This window comes from Poecilia mexicana, unplaced genomic scaffold (genome assembly GCF_051168715.1).
Source record: "Poecilia mexicana isolate PSO_F unplaced genomic scaffold, ASM5116871v1 scaffold_1, whole genome shotgun sequence".
NCBI classification, from domain to species: domain Eukaryota; kingdom Metazoa; phylum Chordata; class Actinopteri; order Cyprinodontiformes; family Poeciliidae; genus Poecilia; species Poecilia mexicana.
The window spans coordinates 14,964,423-14,985,635 of NW_028263370.1; the positions used below are offsets into that span (position 1 = coordinate 14,964,423).

A 21,213-nucleotide genomic window follows, 5' to 3' on the forward strand; every position below is an offset into this window, starting at 1 on the left:
AGCCGACCTCACTGATAATTGCTGGATAACTGTCTAAACATGGCAACATACCGAGGTAGGAGGGCTCCGGGGTTGAGCGGTGGACCTGAGTTGGGGACCGGGCAGAGAGGCTGTGAGTTGGGGAGCCAGGAAGACTTTCACTGGAGGATAACGAGCGATTCAGAGAGGACAGGCTGCGGCTGGTGTGGAGGAGATTGGACTGCTTTGTGATCTTACGGAACAAGGAGTTGCGCTTCTTGCTGCAGGATTGACAGAGAATTGAAGTGCACAAAATGAATGGGTTGATCTTAAATTAACACATACTCATACTAACTGGCACGGAAACGACTCCTGATGTTTCAAACCAGGTCGTTTGAGATTCTATAAAGGGCCATTTCCTTACAGAGCTAATGTGAAGAGGAAAACTCAGACAAGATAAACCCTGGTTAACTAAATAAAGGAAGTAGGTCATCAACACCCCACACACTAAAAATGCAGAAAAACTGAATTTGATCTACTTTTAACTCACGTAGTAAAGAGACAAGACTTAAAGAAGCAGGATTGTATATTACAAATGTTGTTAAGCATCTGGCAAGTTTTAGTTAAAGGAATTCAATGGTAAAACTAACTCATAGCAAACTGCTGAAAATGTTGACTGTAAAGCTACCCACAATTTTGAAGAAAGGCATGTATTGACAAAGTACTCTATCGAAACAAAGCTGGAATATGACACCAAAACCTTCATGGTGAAGCAGCTCACCATTCCTTCATTGCTCCTCTGTTCAGCAGTAAAGGAATTAGTAGCTTATTTAAAGTATTGAGTTTTAAATGTGAGCTGCAGGACATCTGTAGCTCCTACCTGTCCTGGCTTTCCTTCCCAGCCGTCCTCTTGTTTCGTCGAGCCATCTTACACTTGTAGCTGGCTTTGCGGGCAGGGCCCACTTTAATGGAGGTGTTCTCAAAAGGCGTGGTTGTCACAGTCACCTTGTTCCCACTCTGCACAGAGCAATTAAATGAGTTCTGCTGAGAAAGCTTTCAGTGATTCAATGTTGACATGTTTAAAAGGAGCCAATGCTTTGTCGCTTAAAAGTCGCCAGCATAGCGTATAGATAAGATAAAATGTAACTGACGCCAACCTTGAGGATGAGCTCTACCACTTCGGTGTGGACCAAACCGTGGACCGGCTCACCATTGACATGAGTTATTAGGTCACCTGCACAAAGACCGGCTTCCTGAGCGGGGCCTCCATCTTCAACATGCTGCCGATGCACAAAAAAATCGCATTCAGGAAAACAAAGTAGCTCCAGTCATGATTTAAATTGGGAAAAACAAAGCTTTGTAACACTTTTGCAACATTTGAAAGTGATCCAGATGGTTTATGTTAAGGTGATGTATATCCATGTCATTGTGGGAACACACTAATTGGAACCCCTGGGTACACTACTTTAACAATATGCCTGATATATAAAGATGCAGGTTAAAAGATAGACTAGTTTTCCTCTGTGTTCAACTTTTATTTAATTTTTTCAGCTATCAATCTGTTGTAAGAGACCATTAATTTCCATTATCACCTTCAACGGTCAAAGTAATAAAGTAGTTTAAGCTAGTAAATGTTTAACTCCAGCAGAGTAAATGCCACAAAACTATGACTCACGCCATTTCCACATTTTTCTTACCCAAACCATGTGATGGACACTGTAGATGTCACTGTCTCCAATGTAGACCCTGATAGCCCTTAGGGTAAAGCCGTATTTCTTTCCAGAGCGATGGATTGTGATCGGGGAGCGCAGAACACTGACTGCAGGAAAGAAGTCTCTGCTGGGTGAGGAGTCACGTGACGAGGGGTTGGAGGAGAAAGAGTGAGGCGACATGGGGCTGGCCAGCGGAGAGAAGCCACCGTGTTGCTCCACTGCAGGCAAGGAGGAGGTAAGGTCAGAGGAAATAGACTTCAGACGTTTCAGAGAGTAGCAGCGCTTCAGCCTCTCACCTGATGGGATGATAACAGACAGAGCTGTGGCAGACGCTGACTTGATAACCTTGTTTGCTTGTCTGGAGTTCCGTTTCTCTCCATCGCCAGATAAATGGTGGTGGCGTGCCCGGCGGAGGACCAGGTCATTTGCGGCTCTGGGCCCCAGAGGGTCATACAGAGGAGTGATCACATCCCGGCTGGGTGCGGCAGGACCGGGGGATAATGTCACGATGGCTGAGCTTACGCTGGCGCTCTCTCCAAGTCTAGATGATTTGTCTGCAAGAAATCCAAATGGTTTGAACACTGCAGGACGATTGCGGCTGAAATTAGAAATAATGGTTCATTTCTCCGTATCAAATCAGGCATTACAGACTTTGTGCTTTCTAAGCTTTGCCAACAAACCTGCTCCATTTATATCCCTCACAATGGGCCTGTGTTCCAGGAGGCTTGGCGAAGGGACAGTGGTGCCATCCAGCGACGTTCCTCGGAACTTCATGAGATTCTGACGGGTCAGGGAGTCGGACTCTCCTTCGAAGGGTGAGGCAAAGCGATGGGTGTCCATCAAAGCTGAGAAGCGTCGCCGGGCGCCAAGAGGAGGGCTCGCATCTCCTTCCATGTACAGAGACTCAGAACAAGACAGCCGCTTCCTGCACAACCACAAGGGTGGTGAGGCAAAACAATTAGTATAGATATACTTGTTTTAGCATAAAAACAATATGCATTAAAGGAAGTTTTAAAGTTTTTTTTTGTGGAACTACAGGTCTTTGTTCAACAGCAGGTGGACAGGAGGAAGGGTAGAGAGAAAAGGGAAGTGAGGACAGTGAAGCCCTGTTTAATTGTAGATCTGCATAACACCAACTTCTCTTTCACACATGGGCTGACCTTGCTCCTTCTTTTACTGTATTTATAGATTCCCAGGGATGCAGAAACAGGTAGCTAGGTAATCTGAGAAAAATCTTTTTTTTTTTTTTTTTACTTTACAATGAACATTTTAATGATAAGACAATTGCATTTTGAGTTTATGAAGCAAGCAGAAAGTCTGTTCAAGCTATTAAGGATTATTAAAGGTAAATGGGAATTGGCAAAAATAGATATCTGCAGATAAGAGCTTTTCAGAAGTGGAAGTCAGCAACAAAATTTTTGATGTACGAAGAGTAAAGTGTTTTCTTGAAGTATTGAGATATATTTACAATAAAAAAAACCCTCACAGGAAGCTGATAGCAACTCACATCTCAGGAGATCCAGTCCTCCAGCTCTTCTCCCTCATGCCGAAGCTGCCCAGGCTCTCTCTTTTTGCCACCTTGTCCTCTCGTGGGCTCCTGTGTTCTCGACGGGACACAGAGGTTGTAGCTTTCTGCTCCAGCTGGGAAAGATGCTCCATGCTGCTGTACACCTGTGGAAAGACAAATGACTCGTAAGTCCTTAGGTTGGGAGTCTTAAGTTAATAATGTAACTGCTGAGTTGGAACAAAGATCCATACAGTGTTTCTGTGTAGTGATTACGTTAGCTGTCAGGCTACATAAATGTCGCAGAGACATACGCCTGCATGTTAAACAGAACTGTCAGCACTTGTGTTGCATTACGAATAATGGTGGAAGGTTTTATTACAGAGGGAGAATATTCACTTTTAATTAGAAAGAGTTCTCAACAGAGGAGGATTTTTACCACATTTGTGTTTGACAATTCAAGATATCTAAGAAAACTATTTTCCATCTTCATGACGTTTAACCTTGAACAAAGCAATAACAGTGCCTTACAAAAATATTCAGATCCCATGAACCGTATCCCACTTTGCCATTTTACAACCACAAATGGTGATTTGTTGCATCAGGATTGTATATAAAAGCCAAACACAAAGTGATGCGTAGCCGAACAAATAAAAATGCATGTGTTCTGAGGGTTCATTCTGAGACCAAGAAATAAATCCAGACAATCCTGATAAAACCGTAAATAATCCACCCTGTTATCCATAAACAAGCATTGTTTGCAGTTTGTTACAAGCCGTGCAGCAGACAGTAAATATGCGAAAGAAGATGAGCAAGTCAATTTTTTTGTTTTAAATTTTTGGCTCATATGCAGACAGCTTTGTTTGGCCGAAAACTAACATTGTACATCATTCTGAATGCAGATATAACTCTGGCAACACAATGGTGTGTGGACGTGCTTGGCAGTTCCTGGAAAGCAGATTTACCTCTAAATGAGGTAAATTGGGCAGAGAAATGTTTTGACTTTTCATTCCCATTTCATTCCCCTCCACTCCAAAATTAGGCACTACTTTGTAGTAGCCTATCAGTTATGATCAATGAAAAACATTGTAGTTTGTGGTTGCAGTGTGACACAATCTGCGGGGGAATGAATACTTTTGAGAAGCTGTAAACTGACAAGTCTTTTCAAGGTCTATCCTTGTCTCTGTCTTCCTAATTGCTTTGCTTCCAGTAGTTGCTCCCTGCTTCCCAGTTGATTACCCCTTCTTTATGTATTAAGGTAAATAATACAAAATCTGTATATTTTCATTCTCCTCAGTTAGGTTATTGAAATCAGTTCTGCATTGTGCTTTTTTCTTAGGATTTGAATAACTGCTTGTTCCCACCAGCCAAACTGCATCTTGATCCTTCAATAAACACAGTGAGACCGTTTTTGCCCAGACTTTTGAGGTCGTTTAGAAAACTTTGGTAAAGAAAAAACAAACAGAATGTGACTCAAATATTTTAAGCAACTGATGAACAGACATACCCTTTAGCTACAAGCAGCATGAAGCCAAGTGCCTAAATTTCTGCCAAGAGTTTCACTGCCCCTGTCATCTGCTAGGCCACGATTAGTAATTAGAGGTTTATGTGGAATACATCAAGCAGTGGTTCTGTTTTCTTTCACACCATGTTGTAAAGCTGATTACACTATGTAACTGTGGCAAATAATTAGAGTACCAATTTTAACTTGGGGTTTAATCTTGGTCACATTTTTTGTTTGTCATGGCTTGTAAGGCTCTCATTATGTGCAGAGTAACAGTCTGTGGGGGAGGACAATGGGACGAGCTGCAGGAGTGCACCATGGAAACAAGCAATGGCTGAAGACCCAGCTGTCTTCTCAGAAGGAAAAACAACAATGTTAACAGTCACATACAGTACGTTATAAATACATTTGTTCCCTTTTTGTTGTGTTTTAGCCACAGACTCCAATGTATTTTCTCTGGGCTTTATGTGACAGACTACCACAAAGTAGAGTATAGCTGTAAAGGAAGCAAAAGCATTCCTGGTCTCTAACATTCTTTGCAATGAAAAAATGGTGAGCATTTATTTGTAAATAAAATCCAGTGTAACCAATTTCCTTCACGAGATGCCAAATAAGTAAATAGAGCCCATCTGTGTGGAACGAAGGCCTCACAGGTTTGTTAGGAAACATTCAGCCCATTATCTGTAAACAGCTGCAAACCTACCAAGTTTAAGTGTTTTGGTTTGTTTACAGTTGTGTTGCATTCTTTCCTGTTTCAGAGAATAAACTGAAAAGTTCATGAGATATTCAAATCTTCTGATCTAACTTTGCTTTAACTTTCTTCACAACTTTATCTGTCTACAGAGTTCCTTGGTCTTGATTATGTCATGATCAATATTAATTCCATTTTATGTTTTGATCTGCATTGGGCTGGACACTTACGGTGAACCAGCACAAGATTTCTGAGTTTTTTTCTTCTTTTTGGTTTTGGGAACTGACAGTCTAACGGGACAACCTCCCACAGTTCCCCTCTGTCTGATCGTGACATTTGCCGCACTCCTCCTTAGCACTGCACTAAAATTACGGGAGGGTTTACATTTATACACTGTTTTTTATTAGTTTATCACAAAAATTTCTAAAATTCACTACAGTTTGTGGGTTGTAACATGACAAAATGTAAAAAGGAGCACAGACACTTTGAAAATATATTGAAAAGGTGCATAAATCTTTTGGACCTTCAGTAGAAATTGGAGACCGGTGAAAGCAGCATACATAGTGTCCACACAGACCTTATTAACACCAGGTATGAAACCAGGCTCAGCCTTGTGGAGCCTCTTGGTGCAGTCTGACCCACTTTTCCCCCCTTCCTCATCAACCCCTGTCATGTAATCTCAAGTGCAAAGAAGGTATGATGTGTTGACACAGAGAGGGGAAGAAAAAAAGCATAGATGGAAACACAACAAAGGGTAAGAAAAAGGAAGAGGTGTACCTTACTGAAGCGAGGAGAACAAGAGGAGAACTGTCTGATCTCCACAGGCTCATCGTCATTGGTGTCATCCTCATCGTACGTGTTGATGTGGTGGTAACGATCTGAACGGGCTGGAAAACAGGAAAATGAGAGACAAGGGAGCTGTGACTTTAATGGTGTCAGATCATAACCTAAACCTGTCCCTAATGCAGTTACTCATGTTTTTAGGGTTTTTAATCCAGAGACACAAAGTGCACATACTATCAAAGTAGCTGGTGTCTTCCTCAGACTCCAGGTGGGGGACAAATTCTGCTTTCTGTCTCAACAAACTGTTCCAGTCCAGCGCAGAGAAAAAAGCGTGCTGCTTCACCTCAAATGCTCCACCTGGAGGCCGAAACAGAGGCAACAAATGACTGTCTTCTAGTAATCTAATGTAATAGGCAAAAATCTGACAAAAATATTTAGATTTGTTCATTCTTATTTGTAGTTTATCCTATGTTATCTGGTTTACTGATAATTTAAAAACATAATAGCAGTTAGACATTGTAAGGGATTAATTTAAAGTGATTACCTATTTGGCAATTACAGGGTTCTCAGGCAGTAATCCCAATTAAAAACAGTCTTACTTTAATAGGAGTACTTGTTGCAACAACAATAAATAAAATAATCTAACTAAAAAAAAGTTTGATTTATTGAAATTAAACATTTGTGCAGTACAAGCTGAGGGCTGAGGCTATCTCAAAGGCAGCTGTAAGCATTGCCGTACCGTATAAACCAATGAAGTTTAATCTTCAATTTTTGTATACTGATTTCCTATCAGTATGCAGAATAATGTCTGTATATTTAAACATTTATTTATACTAAGTTTTCCTTTTAAACTTACCCAGATTTTTGAAAATGCTTAAATGAAATTAAATACTTTCCCATACTCTTTAAAAAAATACTTTTTTTCTTGAAAAAGTGTACAACCATTGGCCATGAATGGCATCTGCTTCACCTACAAACAGCTTTTCATTTGCTAAGTTTAAGTTACATTTGTACAGACTAAGAGATTTAGGTTTTATGTGTTCTAAAAAAAAAAAAAAAAAAAAAATCAAAAATGCATAATGCTCATAATTGTTATTCAACACAAAATTAATTCTATATAATTTGTAACTTGGCTCTAAATACAGACAGACACAATATCACAGTAAATGCATGAAGCTGTACCTGTGCCCAGCCTTAAAAGAGGGTTAGTCTGTAACAGAGCAGAGATGAGGGCCTGAGCGTCTGCAGGCAAAGCGTCGTCACCATCTGGCCAAACTATGTCATCTACAACAGACGGCAAACACAGAGCAAAGGTTAAAAATGTTAGCCTGATAAAGCACTTGAAGACCAAATGAATTTGGGTTTCTCACCAGTGATGACCTGTCCAAACAGCTCTTCAGGAGTGTCTCCAAAGAAAGGCACACATCCCACCAAGAACTCGTAGAGGATGATGCCCATGGCCCACCAATCCACAGGTTTCCCATAACCTTGACGGAGAATCACCTCAGGAGCGATGTACTCAGGAGTCCCACAGACCTGGAAGTGATGGAGAGAGTGTAAGGAGCAAGAGTGTAATAGAAAGATTTTTAATAATGTAAGCTCTTATTGTGCATGTCATGAAATGCTCTAAAGCCCAGGCTGGATCATCCAAACTTCAAACAAGCTCAAAGTGAAGGTTGTGGAAGTTTGCTGAAATCTCTGCCAGTGGGGAAACACTGAGCTTTGTTGTTAGAGAAGCTTTCCAGACACCAGTGTGACATCAATTAACAGTTTCCAGGCTACAAAGTAACACAATGACACAGATAAATACTGAGAACCAATTGAAAAGAGGAATTCCTACATGAAGGCTTAATGACACGCTGGGATATATTCAATTTATTTTTATCACGTGAGAGTCAAAATAAATTGTATTCATTTCTTTATAGAAAAAGTGCCTGAGAAGTTGATGCATCAGTCAGTAAGCAAATGTTACTTTAAACTGAATTAAACTCCATCTGACTCACTCTGAAAGTAATTTATCCAATAAACACATTTTTTTGTGTAGGAGGGTTTGGTGGATCCTGTGCTGATTTTGAAATTAGGCTCTATAGTGTGGGAAAAAAAAAACTTAACACCTAACAGATTTCTTCTTTTGCTTTTCGGTCACAATTAAATGTTTCAGATTATCAAACAAATGTGAATATCAGACGAAGAGAACCTGAGTCAACACAAGAAGAAGTTTCTTAGTCATGATTTATTTTTATTAAGAGACAAAAGTGGGCCCAGTAGGAAATCATAGAGTTTGTTAAAGCGCGATTTCAGCTGTGACTCCTGTCCTAACAATATTTTTGGGTGTTATTTTGGCAAGACAAGGAATCCCTTAAAAAAAAATCATAATATCAGCTAAATGATCTAAAAAAGCAACACATCATATCCCAAAGCCAAGGCAATACAACAAAAGATGGGACACATATTTTTTTGACAAACATAAAGCATAAAGAAAAAATATTTAAGGAGGCAAACATGGTTTTATGTATTTTTTTGGAATAGACATAAACCTTAATGTCAAAAGAACTCAGATGTTCTCTCTTTTTGAAACTTGTTAAAATACCTTTATTCCCATGCCATTAAGATCAATAAAACCTTTGAAATGTTTTCTTCGTCAAGGGGAGTCAAACAGATAAAAATGAATCATTGCATTTCAAAAGAGATGTTCCAATGTCAGGAGTGCGAATTATTATTCTGAAACATGAATAATAGTTCAGCATCTAACCCAGGGACACCTTGTTACACAAATGGCAGGGTTAAAAAAAAACATCTCTAGTGGTCCACAATTTTAGCTGAAGCTGGAAAAAATAATGCAACATTCAAAACAGACACTGGAGGGAAAAATGACCAAAAAAAAAAAAATCCTAATTTATATCTAAAAAGTTTGGAGCTTGCTTACAAATAAAAATGTTTTCCTGTTGTTTTCTTTTTTCTTTTTTTTATGTAAACGGGATTTTAATCAATTCCAGCAGCTTTTAATAAAGATGCATCTCTGTTCTGCAGACAAAAGCAGAATCTGGCCATGGGAGATAACTAATGTTACCTCTGGGAACAGCAGTTTCTTATTTTTTTCCACCAAAAACACTTGTATTATCCATGTAAACTTAGCATGAAAACTAAGGAAATTTGTGTTTAGTTTATTGTTTCTTTTTTGTACCAATACTTCTGGGCAATAACATATCGTTGGAAAGTCTGTTTGTTTCCCTTTAAATGGTGCCACATTAGTAAGGAGAATGCACTGGTGCGTTTAGCAACTGAGCTGAGTGTGTGGGTTGTTCACAGGAAAAGCTTGGCAAAACCACTCTGCCAATGCCAAACAGCTCATTCTGCTATTGACTCTTGTGGGTTGTTGTTTATTGGATTTGATAATTGAAGTCTGAATAAACAAGACATACTAGCGATTTAACAATTTACTCATTTAGTAAACTGAGGCGTCAGCGTGTGGAAAAACCATACATGACCACAACAGTGTCTGACTAGCCGGAAAAGACTCGTCTACTGAAATATATTGAGGAGTTTTTTTTTTTTTTTGGGACCTGATGACAATGTTATGAAAATAAGGACACTTTATTGGATTAAAATGGTGCCATGGTGTCCTCTGACATTCAGCGAGTCACTTGTGATGTGTTTAAATGTTCATGGTTACACTCTGAAGCCATACTTAGCATACGCTATTCATCAATGTGCAATTTTAGACTATCTGTTGCCGAGTAATAAATGCATGCTCTTGTGTGAGGGTGTAAGTGCTTCTACTTGTGCCCACCGTCTTATAAAGACAAGCATTGCTGCCGACTGAATGAGGCATTTCCCTTCAATAAGGGACTCCATTAAAAACTTAAAAAGCAAATTAGTGGTCTGTGCTAGCCACAAATATGAGATGATTACTGGCAGACTAACAGGCGCCTGTAGAATCCATGCAGCCTGAATAACTGATTACAGTTTAATTTACAGACTAAATAAATTTGATTGCAAAATTGATTTGTGACGGAACTGGAGAGCATAAATGATTCAGTATCGGCAACTCGACAGGAGGCATTGTGTAGCAGGTTTTAAGAGCTTACTGCTTTTAGGAGGATGACTTGGCAAGTTTGCATGAATGACTGGAAGGGATAAAATATGTTTTAAATTGCTAAGCAACATCTGGACATCTCATCTTTTGCACAATCTGAAGGATACAGGCAAAAAAACAAAAAAACAAAAAAAAACACAGTAAACATGAGACAGACAACATACCGAGCTTCACATGGATAACTTTATATAGTTTTTTTTTTTTTAAAGGTACAAACACAAAAACGCACAAAATAGCAAAAATAATTTGAAGGTGCAGTGCATTAATGCTAGTTTAGTATAGCAGAAGCAACAAAACACATACCTTAAAAAATATTTCAGTTCCAATGACACAAAGATTATATTACATACAAACAATAAAAGTTTGGATTCCTTTAAACTGGGTTTGTCCTGCAAAACCTTCCCAAAGCAGACAGAGTGACTGTTCGCACAAGTGTAATTTCAGATACTACTTATAAAAACCACTGAAGTATTGAAATACTAATTTGTGACAATGACCCATTAACTCCCGTCAGTTTAATTCAACACAATTTCTAGTATGGCTTGGATGTGGTGTTTGTTTTACGTCGACATGCTGAGTGTTTGAAGAAATTACAACATAATAGAGCAAGTGTCACTTTTTGGGAATAATGTGCTTGTGGCACCAGATGTTCTCATTATTTTCCACCACATTCATCCACATTCAGGTCTTGCTGTGTGCTCATTTTTTTGTCTTGACTGTTGGCAGAAATGTTGCAGTTGTATTGTACATAGTAATTAATCATACTTTGTTCTCATCTACAAAGTACCCTTTGATTTGTAAAAAAAAAAAAAACATTGCCATGGTTTTAAAAAATGGTGTTCAGTATGAAGGATTTTTCTAAGGATCGGCATCAAGTTTGAAATTTGAGTATTTTGACAACTTTATAAGGAATACACATTATCTTCATAGATAAGACAGGGCTTGACGTTCCTCATATTTAGGCTCATGTGAAACACATGTAGAAAAAATATGTTGAAAGATAGGAAACGGTGTGAGAGAAGCTTTTAAATAAATGTTCAAATAAGGGGTTTTTCTGATCGTACCTGTTTGTCAAGGAATTCCCGAGCGTCTTTCTCGATGTGTCCTTCATACAGGTTGGTGGTGAGGCTCATTAGACCCATCTTTGACAAACCAAAGTCTGTCAGCTTTATGTGACCCATGGAAGTGATCAATAAACTGTAAGGAAACAGGAGAAAGGCATTAACGCTGTTGAGAAATGGAAAATAAACTTTCTTGCTGTTGTGCCATTAATTTTATAAATGTAAATGTTTGGATATTGCCCTGTTCACTGCTTCAACTTTTCTTTTGGGTTTTAGCTACTGCTTTTCCCCAAGTAACAAAAAAAATTAAAGGGTTGTCTTTAAAATTATCAGTCACAATGGCCACCTATATGTAAACATCGACATTAAACTTTAATTCACTTCTCAGCCAGCTATTGAAAGCCGGTGGATAACCTTTAAAACATGAAGGACATGAAAACACAAATTTAAAGAAAGTCATTACTTCAGTATGAAGAACTCACTTGTCAGGTTTCAGGTCTCTGTGAACAATACCATAATTATGCAGATACTCCAAGGCCAAAACGGTTTCAGCAAAGTACATCCTCGCTAGCTCTACAGGCAGAGCGCCGATGTTCTTCAGCAAAGTGGCACAGTCACCTCCTGAGAAAAAACAAGCAGCTTTTTTAAACCACAGTGACTTTTATCATTTTGTTACAGAAAAACAGTTTAGGCTCAATCCACAAATCCAAAAGACTGAATCTATATGGTATTTTTAATGATAACAATAAGCATTTTATTTGTTAGAGCCTTACAAGATAGCTAAGAACATTTACAAGAAAAAAATACACAAGAAAGAGAAACGACAAAAGACAGAAAAAAAACAAGACACTGACAAGAGATCACAATGAAAAGGCCAACCTGAATAGATGTGTTTTGAGTTATGATTTAAAAGTACAGAGAGTATATTGAGAATATCTGCAGATAGAGAGTTCCAGAGTTCCCATGGTGCTGAGAGAGTCAGAGGAAACAGTGGGGTGGATAGAAGAGGAAGAGCAAAGGGAGCGTGAAAGAGCAGTGATGCGCAGGAGATCGGACAGATAAAGAGGGGAGATGTTATGGACGGCTTTGAAGGTGTTCAGCGGTATTTTAAATTGGATTCTGAACATGACCAGAAGCCAGTGAAGATGCTGCAAAACTGGGGTGATGTGAGAAAATGAGGGGGCTTTAGTAATGATACAGGCAGCCGATTCTGGACCGTTTGAAGTTTTCCGGAGTGATTTGTGAGGGAGATCAAGGATTTGGTCCAGTTGACGACATTTGGCTTTAATAAATGAGAGTTCAGAAGTTCAGAAGTAAACCACAAAAACTGTGTATCTGACATAAACCAGCTCTGATCCAGTTACCTTCCACGTACTCCATGACCATGCAGAGATGGCGGCGCGTTTCGAAGGAACAGAACATGGACACAACGAAGGGGTTCTCTGCGAAGGTGAGGATGTCCCTCTCCACAAATGCTTGCTGGATCTGGTTCCTCAGTATCAGATTCTGCTTGTTGATCTTCTTCATGGCAAATCGCTGACGTGTCTCCCTGTGCCGCACCAGGTAGACGGCACTGCAAAGAGGAGCGGAGAACAAGGGAAGAGGAGAAGACAGAAAATAGTTTTTAAACTTAGAATATACAACACAAGCAACTTTCCACAAAACAAAAGTGTTTTGCTTTTGTTTTGTGTTTTTAATAATTTGCTTGTTTATTTTTGTGCTTTAGGTTTTCCCTTATTCAACAAGAGTAATGAACACAGTAACATGTTCATTACTGAGTTTCATAGTTTATATTTTTGTTCTGTTCTTTGTGCATTTAAATTTATTTCTCTTAGATTATCGACAGGTCTTTCCATTTTGGTTTATAGGTCCTTTGAGTCTTAGTTCAACTCACTTTATATTAATTAGTCTTCCTCCTCTGTTTCCCTGCAGTTTTGCTGGTTAATCAGTCATTTTCTATCCCTGCCTCAGTATTTAAGCTCCTGGTCTTTCATTGCTTGTTTCTTGATTCTTTTGTTCATTACGCTCTTTGACCTGCTGTCTCTGCTCTTTTTTTTCTCTGCAATTTCTCATTTTTTTATTAAAGTTTTCTGTTTTACCAGCTATACTACGTCTCTGCACTTGGATCCCTTCCTACCTCAACCATGACACATATGTTTCCTGTCTACTGCAGGCTTTGCAGAGACAGCGCTGTTCTTGCTCCCTGAGCCACCTGATGCAGCTTTTATCATGCAGCAGCTTGTGCAGGTCAAGATAAAAATGACACTATATGTTATTCATTAGTTTAAATCCCTACGGGCATATTATTTCCTGAATCCATTTAAAATTATGTAACATACTTTCAAATAAATGAAAAAGCAATTCCCCGAACAGATGCCTGACATGAACCCAATAAAATGTGTCCAATCTAAATCCCATGGGTTTTGACTTCCTGCTCTTTTAAATATTGATAGAGCAAAGGAGGGCAAGATTAAAAAAAAATTGCCATGCCAAAAATGTTTCCTCTCACATATCACTCAGACACTGACAGACATAACTGAATTAAAAATATGCAAATCCACAGACTTAGTGGTACTTTAGGTTTAATAAAGACACTATTATTTCTACCTGTAGAATATCATAGCTCCACACAATTAGGAGCAGAAAGAACTGGGATACCGAAAAACCTTTTATCTTAGGAGTTTCTGTTTTTAGTTTGAGAAATATTGGCTTGTGACATTTCAGCTGTTAAAATATATTAAATATTTAGCCATCTAAAAGTAGTTTTCTTCATTTTGGCTAAACAGAATGTGAAGTATAACAAACTCAGCAGGGCTGAGAAGCATAGATCATCTGGATTTTTGTTACCTAACTATAAAGTGTTCTATTATCGATGATTGACCAAAACATTTGACATTTTAATATTTAAAATGTGGAACTGATTTGTATATATTTTTTGTCTTTTTTCTAAAATCCTATTTTAAATAGATTTTTTTTTAAAAATGCTCTAATGATAATATTCCCAATTATGTTTAGCTTTAGATGGGAACTAAAAAGTGAATACACTCGTATTGAATCCTCTAGTTTCTGCTGTAGTGAAGCGATAAATCATTTTCAACATTTACAGTGATATCTTGCATTACTCAACAGTTAAGCTGAAAAAGAAAAAATAAATAAACTTAGAGAAGTTTAATGAAAAAGAAACACTGCAATAAGCCGGTTGCATATATGTGTGCATTTACTTTGTTAAAACACTTTTTTGATTCAATTTCAACATTCAGCCTTAATTAAAATCAAATCCTTTAAAAAGTTCATCTGTAGGTTTTTCCTCACATTTGCCGATATGTAAAAGTCACAGTTTGTACAGAAGTTACAGATAAATGGATACCATTTTATGAAGGCAGCAGAAGGGCACAAAAAAAATCACTGCATAATGTATGTCAGAGAAGGAAAGATGAGCTAGAAAAAGGTCAGCAAAGACTGCCAAGAGACAAACACTGAAATAGTCGCATGAGTTCCCAACTACCGCTGGTTGTGTTCTCCTAAAATCTTCCAGAACAATGTGTTATAATCTTCCAATAAATCAAGCTACATATTTTTTTCTCCACAATTTCAAAACATATATTATGTTTAAAAACTTCACCTAAGCAAAACTTTACTCACCCATTCATATCACCAAATGACTGACTTCAATAGAAAAATGTTAAACACAAAACTAAACTAAATCCGACAGGAAATGCTTGGAGTCACCTGAAGTAGCCTTATGGCAGCTTTTTCATTAACATTTTTATGTCACCCTCCAACAGTTGAATTAATTTTCCTTCTAAAAAGTAAACAAAAAGATTATTAATCTCGTTTTTATACCTTTAAAAACTGGCTTTTTAAAGCTTTTAAAAACTCTCCAGATTTTATCCCCTAAAGACTTTATATAGCTTAAGCAGATGTGACGTCCTTTCTGTGCAGACTCAAAGAGGTACAAATCCTTTACTTACCCATAAGCTCCATTGCTTATCAGTTTGATGGTCTGAAAGTCTTCCTCACAGGGTGGCTTGATGGATTTGCCTTTTCCCTGGGAACATCCAACGACTTGAAATCACAACTCAAACAGTAACGTAAGCAATTTCTTTTGCAACAGCCGACTGTCCAAGTTTTTATGCTAGTCTGTAGGGACGTTCATGTGAAATGTGTGTGACTGCTGATATGAAACAGGAGCGTTGGGTGGATGTTTGTTTGTGAGTTCCTCACCTCTGCTGAGTCATCCGTCTCTGGAGTGTGTGGACCCTCACTGTCATAGCTGTCAAGACTCACAATTTCTGTAGAGAAACAAGTTTGTTTCAAACAAAAGCGGTGTTATAATGATAAGAAGCCACATACATCCCACTTTGTTTTGGCAACCAAAATGTCCTCCTTTTAAGTGGTGCTATTTTCTTCAGCTCTCCTTCCTACTTGTTTTATTCTCCCTCCTCATCGGCAGCGCTGCCAACTAACGGTTAACGTTCCTTCATTTTCTGTGTGTCAGTTGTCTAAATCCTCCGATTGTGCCACAGTTTTGATGTGGCAGAGAAATAATTGAATGAGAATTTAGTTTCCAAAGCCCCGACAACGCTTCGCTGTGGTTAATAAATTGATTGTAGATAAAAGTCGCAGAGGAGAAAATCACGTAATTAGTGAGTTTTCTGTTTCAGACTGAAAGACTTGTCATTCGTCGCTAAGAAACCAAGAGAAGAAACAATGGTGTGAAAGTAAGAACATGCAAGCGGCTATGTGGGTGTGCATGCATGCTTGTGCGTGACAATGTAGGTGCTAAGGGCTGTGCAGGATAAGACATCAAGTGGCACATTGTTAACAGAGATTAACTAAAATAAAGTATCTCACCCAGTCAGAAATAAAACCATGTGGTTATTTCTTAGTGAGTTATTCTGTCACATTAAACCATTAAAGCTCCTAAAGGGCTACAAAAGGAGCAGTTCACCAGAAATGGACAGGGCTCAAATGTGGCGAGGGCTCAAACTAACTCACCAGAAATGTAAGAGAGAGCAAAGTTTACACACTATTACCCAGAAAATGTTACTGTTAAAACAGACAGTCCTATTCAAAACATAATTATCTACACTGTTGCAATCTCATTCCGAATTTTCCTTTTCAATACAACCATTAAATTGAGTAAATTTATTTAGTGGTGAAAAAATATAATTTTAGGTAATAACTGTTTTTATCAGTTATTTCCCCTAACAACCACTTCAAATGAAATGAAGCATTTTGTTAATGCATATTTTACTTTTTAAGTTCATCAGAGTTGAAACATCAGGAGATTTCAAATGAATGATCTGGAGACTGGACTGTCAGCATATCTTTCAGCAAAATACTGATGCAAAACTTTTTTCTATACACAAAATTAAACTATTTAAAACGATCATCTCAGTTCCCAGATATAAAACATGAAGAAATCTGGCTATCAAACATTCAGCATGATACAGAATGGAGCTGCTCCCTGCAGAAATCACTAAAACAGATAATCTGCCTTTATCTCACCCCAAATGTACCACTTTTCTTATTTTGGTCTGTACACTCACTGATAACAAGTGAACTTTTCACCCTCAGGTGCTTTTTACTGCGAGTTGAGCTTCATGGTGCATTTCCTTCACCTTTCCAACAATTTTAAGTGTTTATGGTGAATTATTTGCTCATCTCCAGGATAAAGCTGAACACCTAAAAGAGTGGCATTGATCCTTGGATTTAACTTCAGGAAATAAATTGAAACTATTAAAGCCTGTCTCCAAACTGAAAAAAATAAAAAATAAAAATTCTGTGTGCATTGCTTCAGGCAGAACATTGTACGAAAAGTATTTGTTCTTTCTTTTACCTTCTAAAGGATCTCGAGTCAGTCCCAGCTGACTGATGATATATCTGGGGATGTCAGCTTTCATTAGTTGTCCCTCTTTGGCGTGATCCTCTGCAGCCTCCAGTAGATGGTAAAACTCTTCTGGATTGAACTCCTGTCATTGGATGGATAAATGTTGAAGAGAAATCAATATAAACAGTAAATACACAGATGTATTCATGACAGAAAGACAGAAACTAGTTGAGCAATTATTTGAAGAACCAACCCTAAGAGCAAGAACCCTAACCCATATTTTTAGGTTTTACAGAGTTTACAGTTGTTCACATTCATTTTTAAGTATAAGAAACTAAAGCTATAATGCGATGAAGACATTTCTAGAAGAGGTTTAAAATATTGTGGAAGTGCCAGTAACAGTAAGAACTGAAAGAACGAAAACGTACACAAGGAGGAAGGATGGAAGAACATCATACAAGTCATATTTTTGCTCATTTAAAAGAATGCAGTAGAGTTGTGGAAACATAACCGTTCTACTACATGACAAAACACAATCAGCATTAACACTCCTGTACACTTTAAATTGCTCCCTTTTGTCAAAATCCTCCCTTTTTCAACTGGAACGCCTTTTTTGTGGGACTCAGTTTCATTCTTGTTGCACGGAAAACATTTTGATTGGAAAGCCGACGGCAGGTTGGATCATTTCCGTCCACACTTTCTCATCTTTGCTCCTCCAGTCCAGAGGAGAAGGAATTAACCTGGTTTTCTGATCACTTCCTCTGCTGGGGGATAATATTCCGGCAGCTAGCAGCGTACTCACTGTGTGACATTTTCAACAAATCAGAGTTTGTAACTGACCTGAATGCTAAATGAACTCCACAGCCAGGGACAACATTTTATCAGTGCGAGTATTCTCCTTTCCAACCTCGGAGCCATGAGGATCTGAAGTCCCCGCCACATCCTGACTGACCCTATCGACCTCTCCTGACGGTTGCCCTGACAACGGAAAGATGAGCCACAGGGTTTAGGAGCCAGGCCCCTTTGCTGATGAACAGTGGAGGCCATCAATCAGCGAGCAGATATGCATCCAGGTGTGGTTAGACCTTATATGCGCACAACAACTGGTGTTATTCCTAGATAATTTCAGGTGAAATATGCATCAGCATGCCAAGGACACGGGTCCATCTAATAGGGCAGATTTGATTGTGAGAGGACAGCCAGGTACAGGAGGAAGGAATATTCCAATTTCCATATATCTTCACAGTTTGCAGATAAGTAAAAAAAATATATATCCTGGAGGATTAAGTATATATGAGGAGCGTTTGTGATACACCGAATGACACAGTTTTAACAAGACCCTGACCTCTACCGCATAATACAACACATTTATATGTTCCCAACATATCATACGATGAAAATACTGCTATTTAATGAAAAGCGACAAATAAACACTGGAATCTAGTTCAAAATGCAAAATGAGTATCACAACTGAAGAATTGCTACAGATAACATGTGACGATGTTCAGCTAATGAACTGTTTAGTGCTTTTACCCAGGAAAAAGCTTATTAGGACTGTTATAATTTACGTAATTCTAATAAGAAACTGATATGCAGAGTGAGCGTAAAGATGCTTAGGGGGAATTGGTAGGTGACTGAAATTTGTCAGGAAATCTAAACCGGCGGTTTTACCAAGGGTTGAAATTTCTTGCAGATGTAAGAAACTATTTCAAACTAAACAGTTTCTCCACTGTTTGCTTGAGGGGTTTATTGCAAGGGAATAAAAGAGCAGCACTTTCAGCAGATAACAGGAAGCATTGATTATTACTAATGATTTTTATTTTTTCATCTTAACATTAACAAATCCCTGTAAATTCGTAACACTTTTTTTTTCTTACCAACTAACCAAACTGATTAAAAGGAACATATATATGGTCAGAGGGAACTTGCCAAACACTCCAGCAGCCTGGCAGGACGAGATATGATGATGAAGAGCTTTTTGACAAGCTCAGTGACAAAGGTGAGCTCTGAACTCTCTGAGCGCTCATACGCCTGGCAAAGAAAGACAGGGTGACGTTAGGTGAGGTATGAAGTCAACAATTATCTCCATCTTCATGATTCACGCGTAACTCACATCGTGCAACAGCTTCTCCAGATTCTCCTGCAGCTCTCGGAAGTAAACGCTTGTAATCAGCCCCTCGTGTGATTTGGTCAGGCAGTCTCTGGACATCTCAGCGACCTGGTGGTGGATGAAACTGAGGACCCCGTCGGCCAGCGGCAGCACGTTCTCTGGAGAGTAGTTCTGGACGAACTCTGCCAACCTCTCCTCCATCTGAGCTGTGGCCTTCGTGGGGACATGTGTGATGAGTTAGACTACAAAGCAACAGAACCTTGACTGCACACTTCTGTAAATGATTTAGAAGTAGAAGATTCTTCTATTAAAGTATATTCCATGACAGTTGTTGCACGGCGTGCGTTTTAATGAGCAAATCCTCACAACTCAATGTGAAATACAGACGTTCAAGTCAAAATTCGAGAGACAAGTAAGAGTTAAAGTCAGGCAGGAAGTCATGTTTGTGCTGAAAAATATGAGTCTACAAGCAACTGAATAAGGATATCTAATGACATTTTTAGACAAATACACATTGTGACTTCATTTCCTTTCAGTAATTATGACACTGTTTAATATGTTTTACGTTTTTGTACAGATTCAGAGCAGAATATTTTCATAGCAGCTTCAGCATATGATCAAACAATTAGTAAAAAGACTTTCTTTTTATCATGACCACATGAAACATAAATTATCTTAATATTGGCTGTTCCTCTGCCAGTCTAGGTACTCTTGTGTTTGAAGTACAAACTGAAGTCATGTCCAAGTCTCTGATGGAAACAGAAACAAGGACGCATGTCTCGAGCTTGTCTGCTCCCTCAGCTGTGAAAGGCTTTTGAACAGCAACCAAAAGAGTTTGATTGACTGAGCATCTTAGGATCCCCTTTTCACAAAAGTCCTCAGAAAATATCAATACTTCTCTTTGTTCTTGCAGTGTGCTCTGCACTTCAGTGGAGGTCAGCTGAATGTAAGTATTCACAAGGGTTCTCTATAAATAAACAGTGAAGGTATGAGAACGTAAGCATTTGACTGAGCTTTAAAGGAGACACTAATGTGAGATCTAGTGGCATTTACAGGACAGATAATATTCCAAGATGAATTAGGACAGAATCTTGATTGGGTTTGGAACTCAGTCTGAAGAAACCAAACCTGAATACTGTCAAATTTAAGGTAAGCAATTACCATTGAAAGCAGTGTTTAGTGCTCAAAGCTTTCAACACTGCATGTTTTAGACCTTCTATGCCTCAACATACCTGATTTACATAATTACCTGCAATATTTTCTACAGCTGACTAACTTAAGAAGCTTCTGGGATGAGAAACAAAGAAGTGTGAAGAACTTTAATCTTAAGCTCACTATGTAAACATGCATTGCATTATTCTGTCTCATCCAGCTGCAATAAAAATGGCAACAATGTTTAAACCCAGGATTCAGAAACTGCTTCTCATTTTTCCCATCGTTCCCTAGATGCTTCTACAATGTATGTCATTACGAATATCACATTTATTTAAAAGTCTGAAGTAAATATATTTAAATGTATACATAAACTGAGCTCTTTTTATGCTTCCTGTTGGCAGGATTTTACTGATTGTCTTTTCTTTTTGGTCAACGTTGTAACAAATAATCACTTTACTGTGAGCTTTATAAAATAATCACTTGCACACTTTCTGCTGTTTGATAATGATGATAGAGAACTCACTGCAGTGGCGGCTTGTTGCTGAATGTTATAAATGACTCATGTGGGCAACATAAACAGCAGCAGCTGTGTGCAGTAGCACTGGAAATACATCAGCACAGCCTGTGAGACGATATTCTACTTTTCATCTTGAGGTCAAATTAGCTCATTCTCAACTAAGTCAAGCTTATAATGTAAACAAATTAACCGATCATTTAACACCTGAAATGGATAAAAGGTGTTTTATACTGAGTTGTCTGTTATTCTGCATTTTATCTACTATTCTACTGTAACCCCACAACTTCCT

The 21,213-nt window shown here is 38.4% G+C and overlaps 1 protein-coding gene across 1 annotated transcript in view; it reads right to left on the bottom strand.

Annotated features, from left to right (window-relative positions):
• Positions 1-21,213, bottom strand: part of LOC106914588 (microtubule-associated serine/threonine-protein kinase 1-like) — a 30,567-nt gene that overhangs the window by 2,724 nt on the left and 6,630 nt on the right. Inside the window, exons 5-23 of the mRNA XM_088005188.1 lie at positions 19,256-19,465; positions 19,072-19,173; positions 17,152-17,284; positions 15,534-15,601; positions 15,281-15,357; positions 12,674-12,882; positions 11,792-11,930; positions 11,313-11,445; positions 7,523-7,688; positions 7,335-7,436; positions 6,387-6,509; positions 6,147-6,256; positions 3,178-3,341; positions 2,351-2,595; positions 1,967-2,224; positions 1,656-1,888; positions 1,116-1,238; positions 839-975; positions 52-239 (exon numbers count right to left, since the gene is read on the bottom strand). Of these exons, the coding sequence (XP_087861314.1) occupies positions 52-239; positions 839-975; positions 1,116-1,238; positions 1,656-1,888; positions 1,967-2,224; positions 2,351-2,595; positions 3,178-3,341; positions 6,147-6,256; positions 6,387-6,509; positions 7,335-7,436; positions 7,523-7,688; positions 11,313-11,445; positions 11,792-11,930; positions 12,674-12,882; positions 15,281-15,357; positions 15,534-15,601; positions 17,152-17,284; positions 19,072-19,173; positions 19,256-19,465 (2,920 nt within the window). The remainder of the gene's footprint in view (positions 1-51; positions 240-838; positions 976-1,115; positions 1,239-1,655; positions 1,889-1,966; positions 2,225-2,350; positions 2,596-3,177; positions 3,342-6,146; positions 6,257-6,386; positions 6,510-7,334; positions 7,437-7,522; positions 7,689-11,312; positions 11,446-11,791; positions 11,931-12,673; positions 12,883-15,280; positions 15,358-15,533; positions 15,602-17,151; positions 17,285-19,071; positions 19,174-19,255; positions 19,466-21,213) is intronic.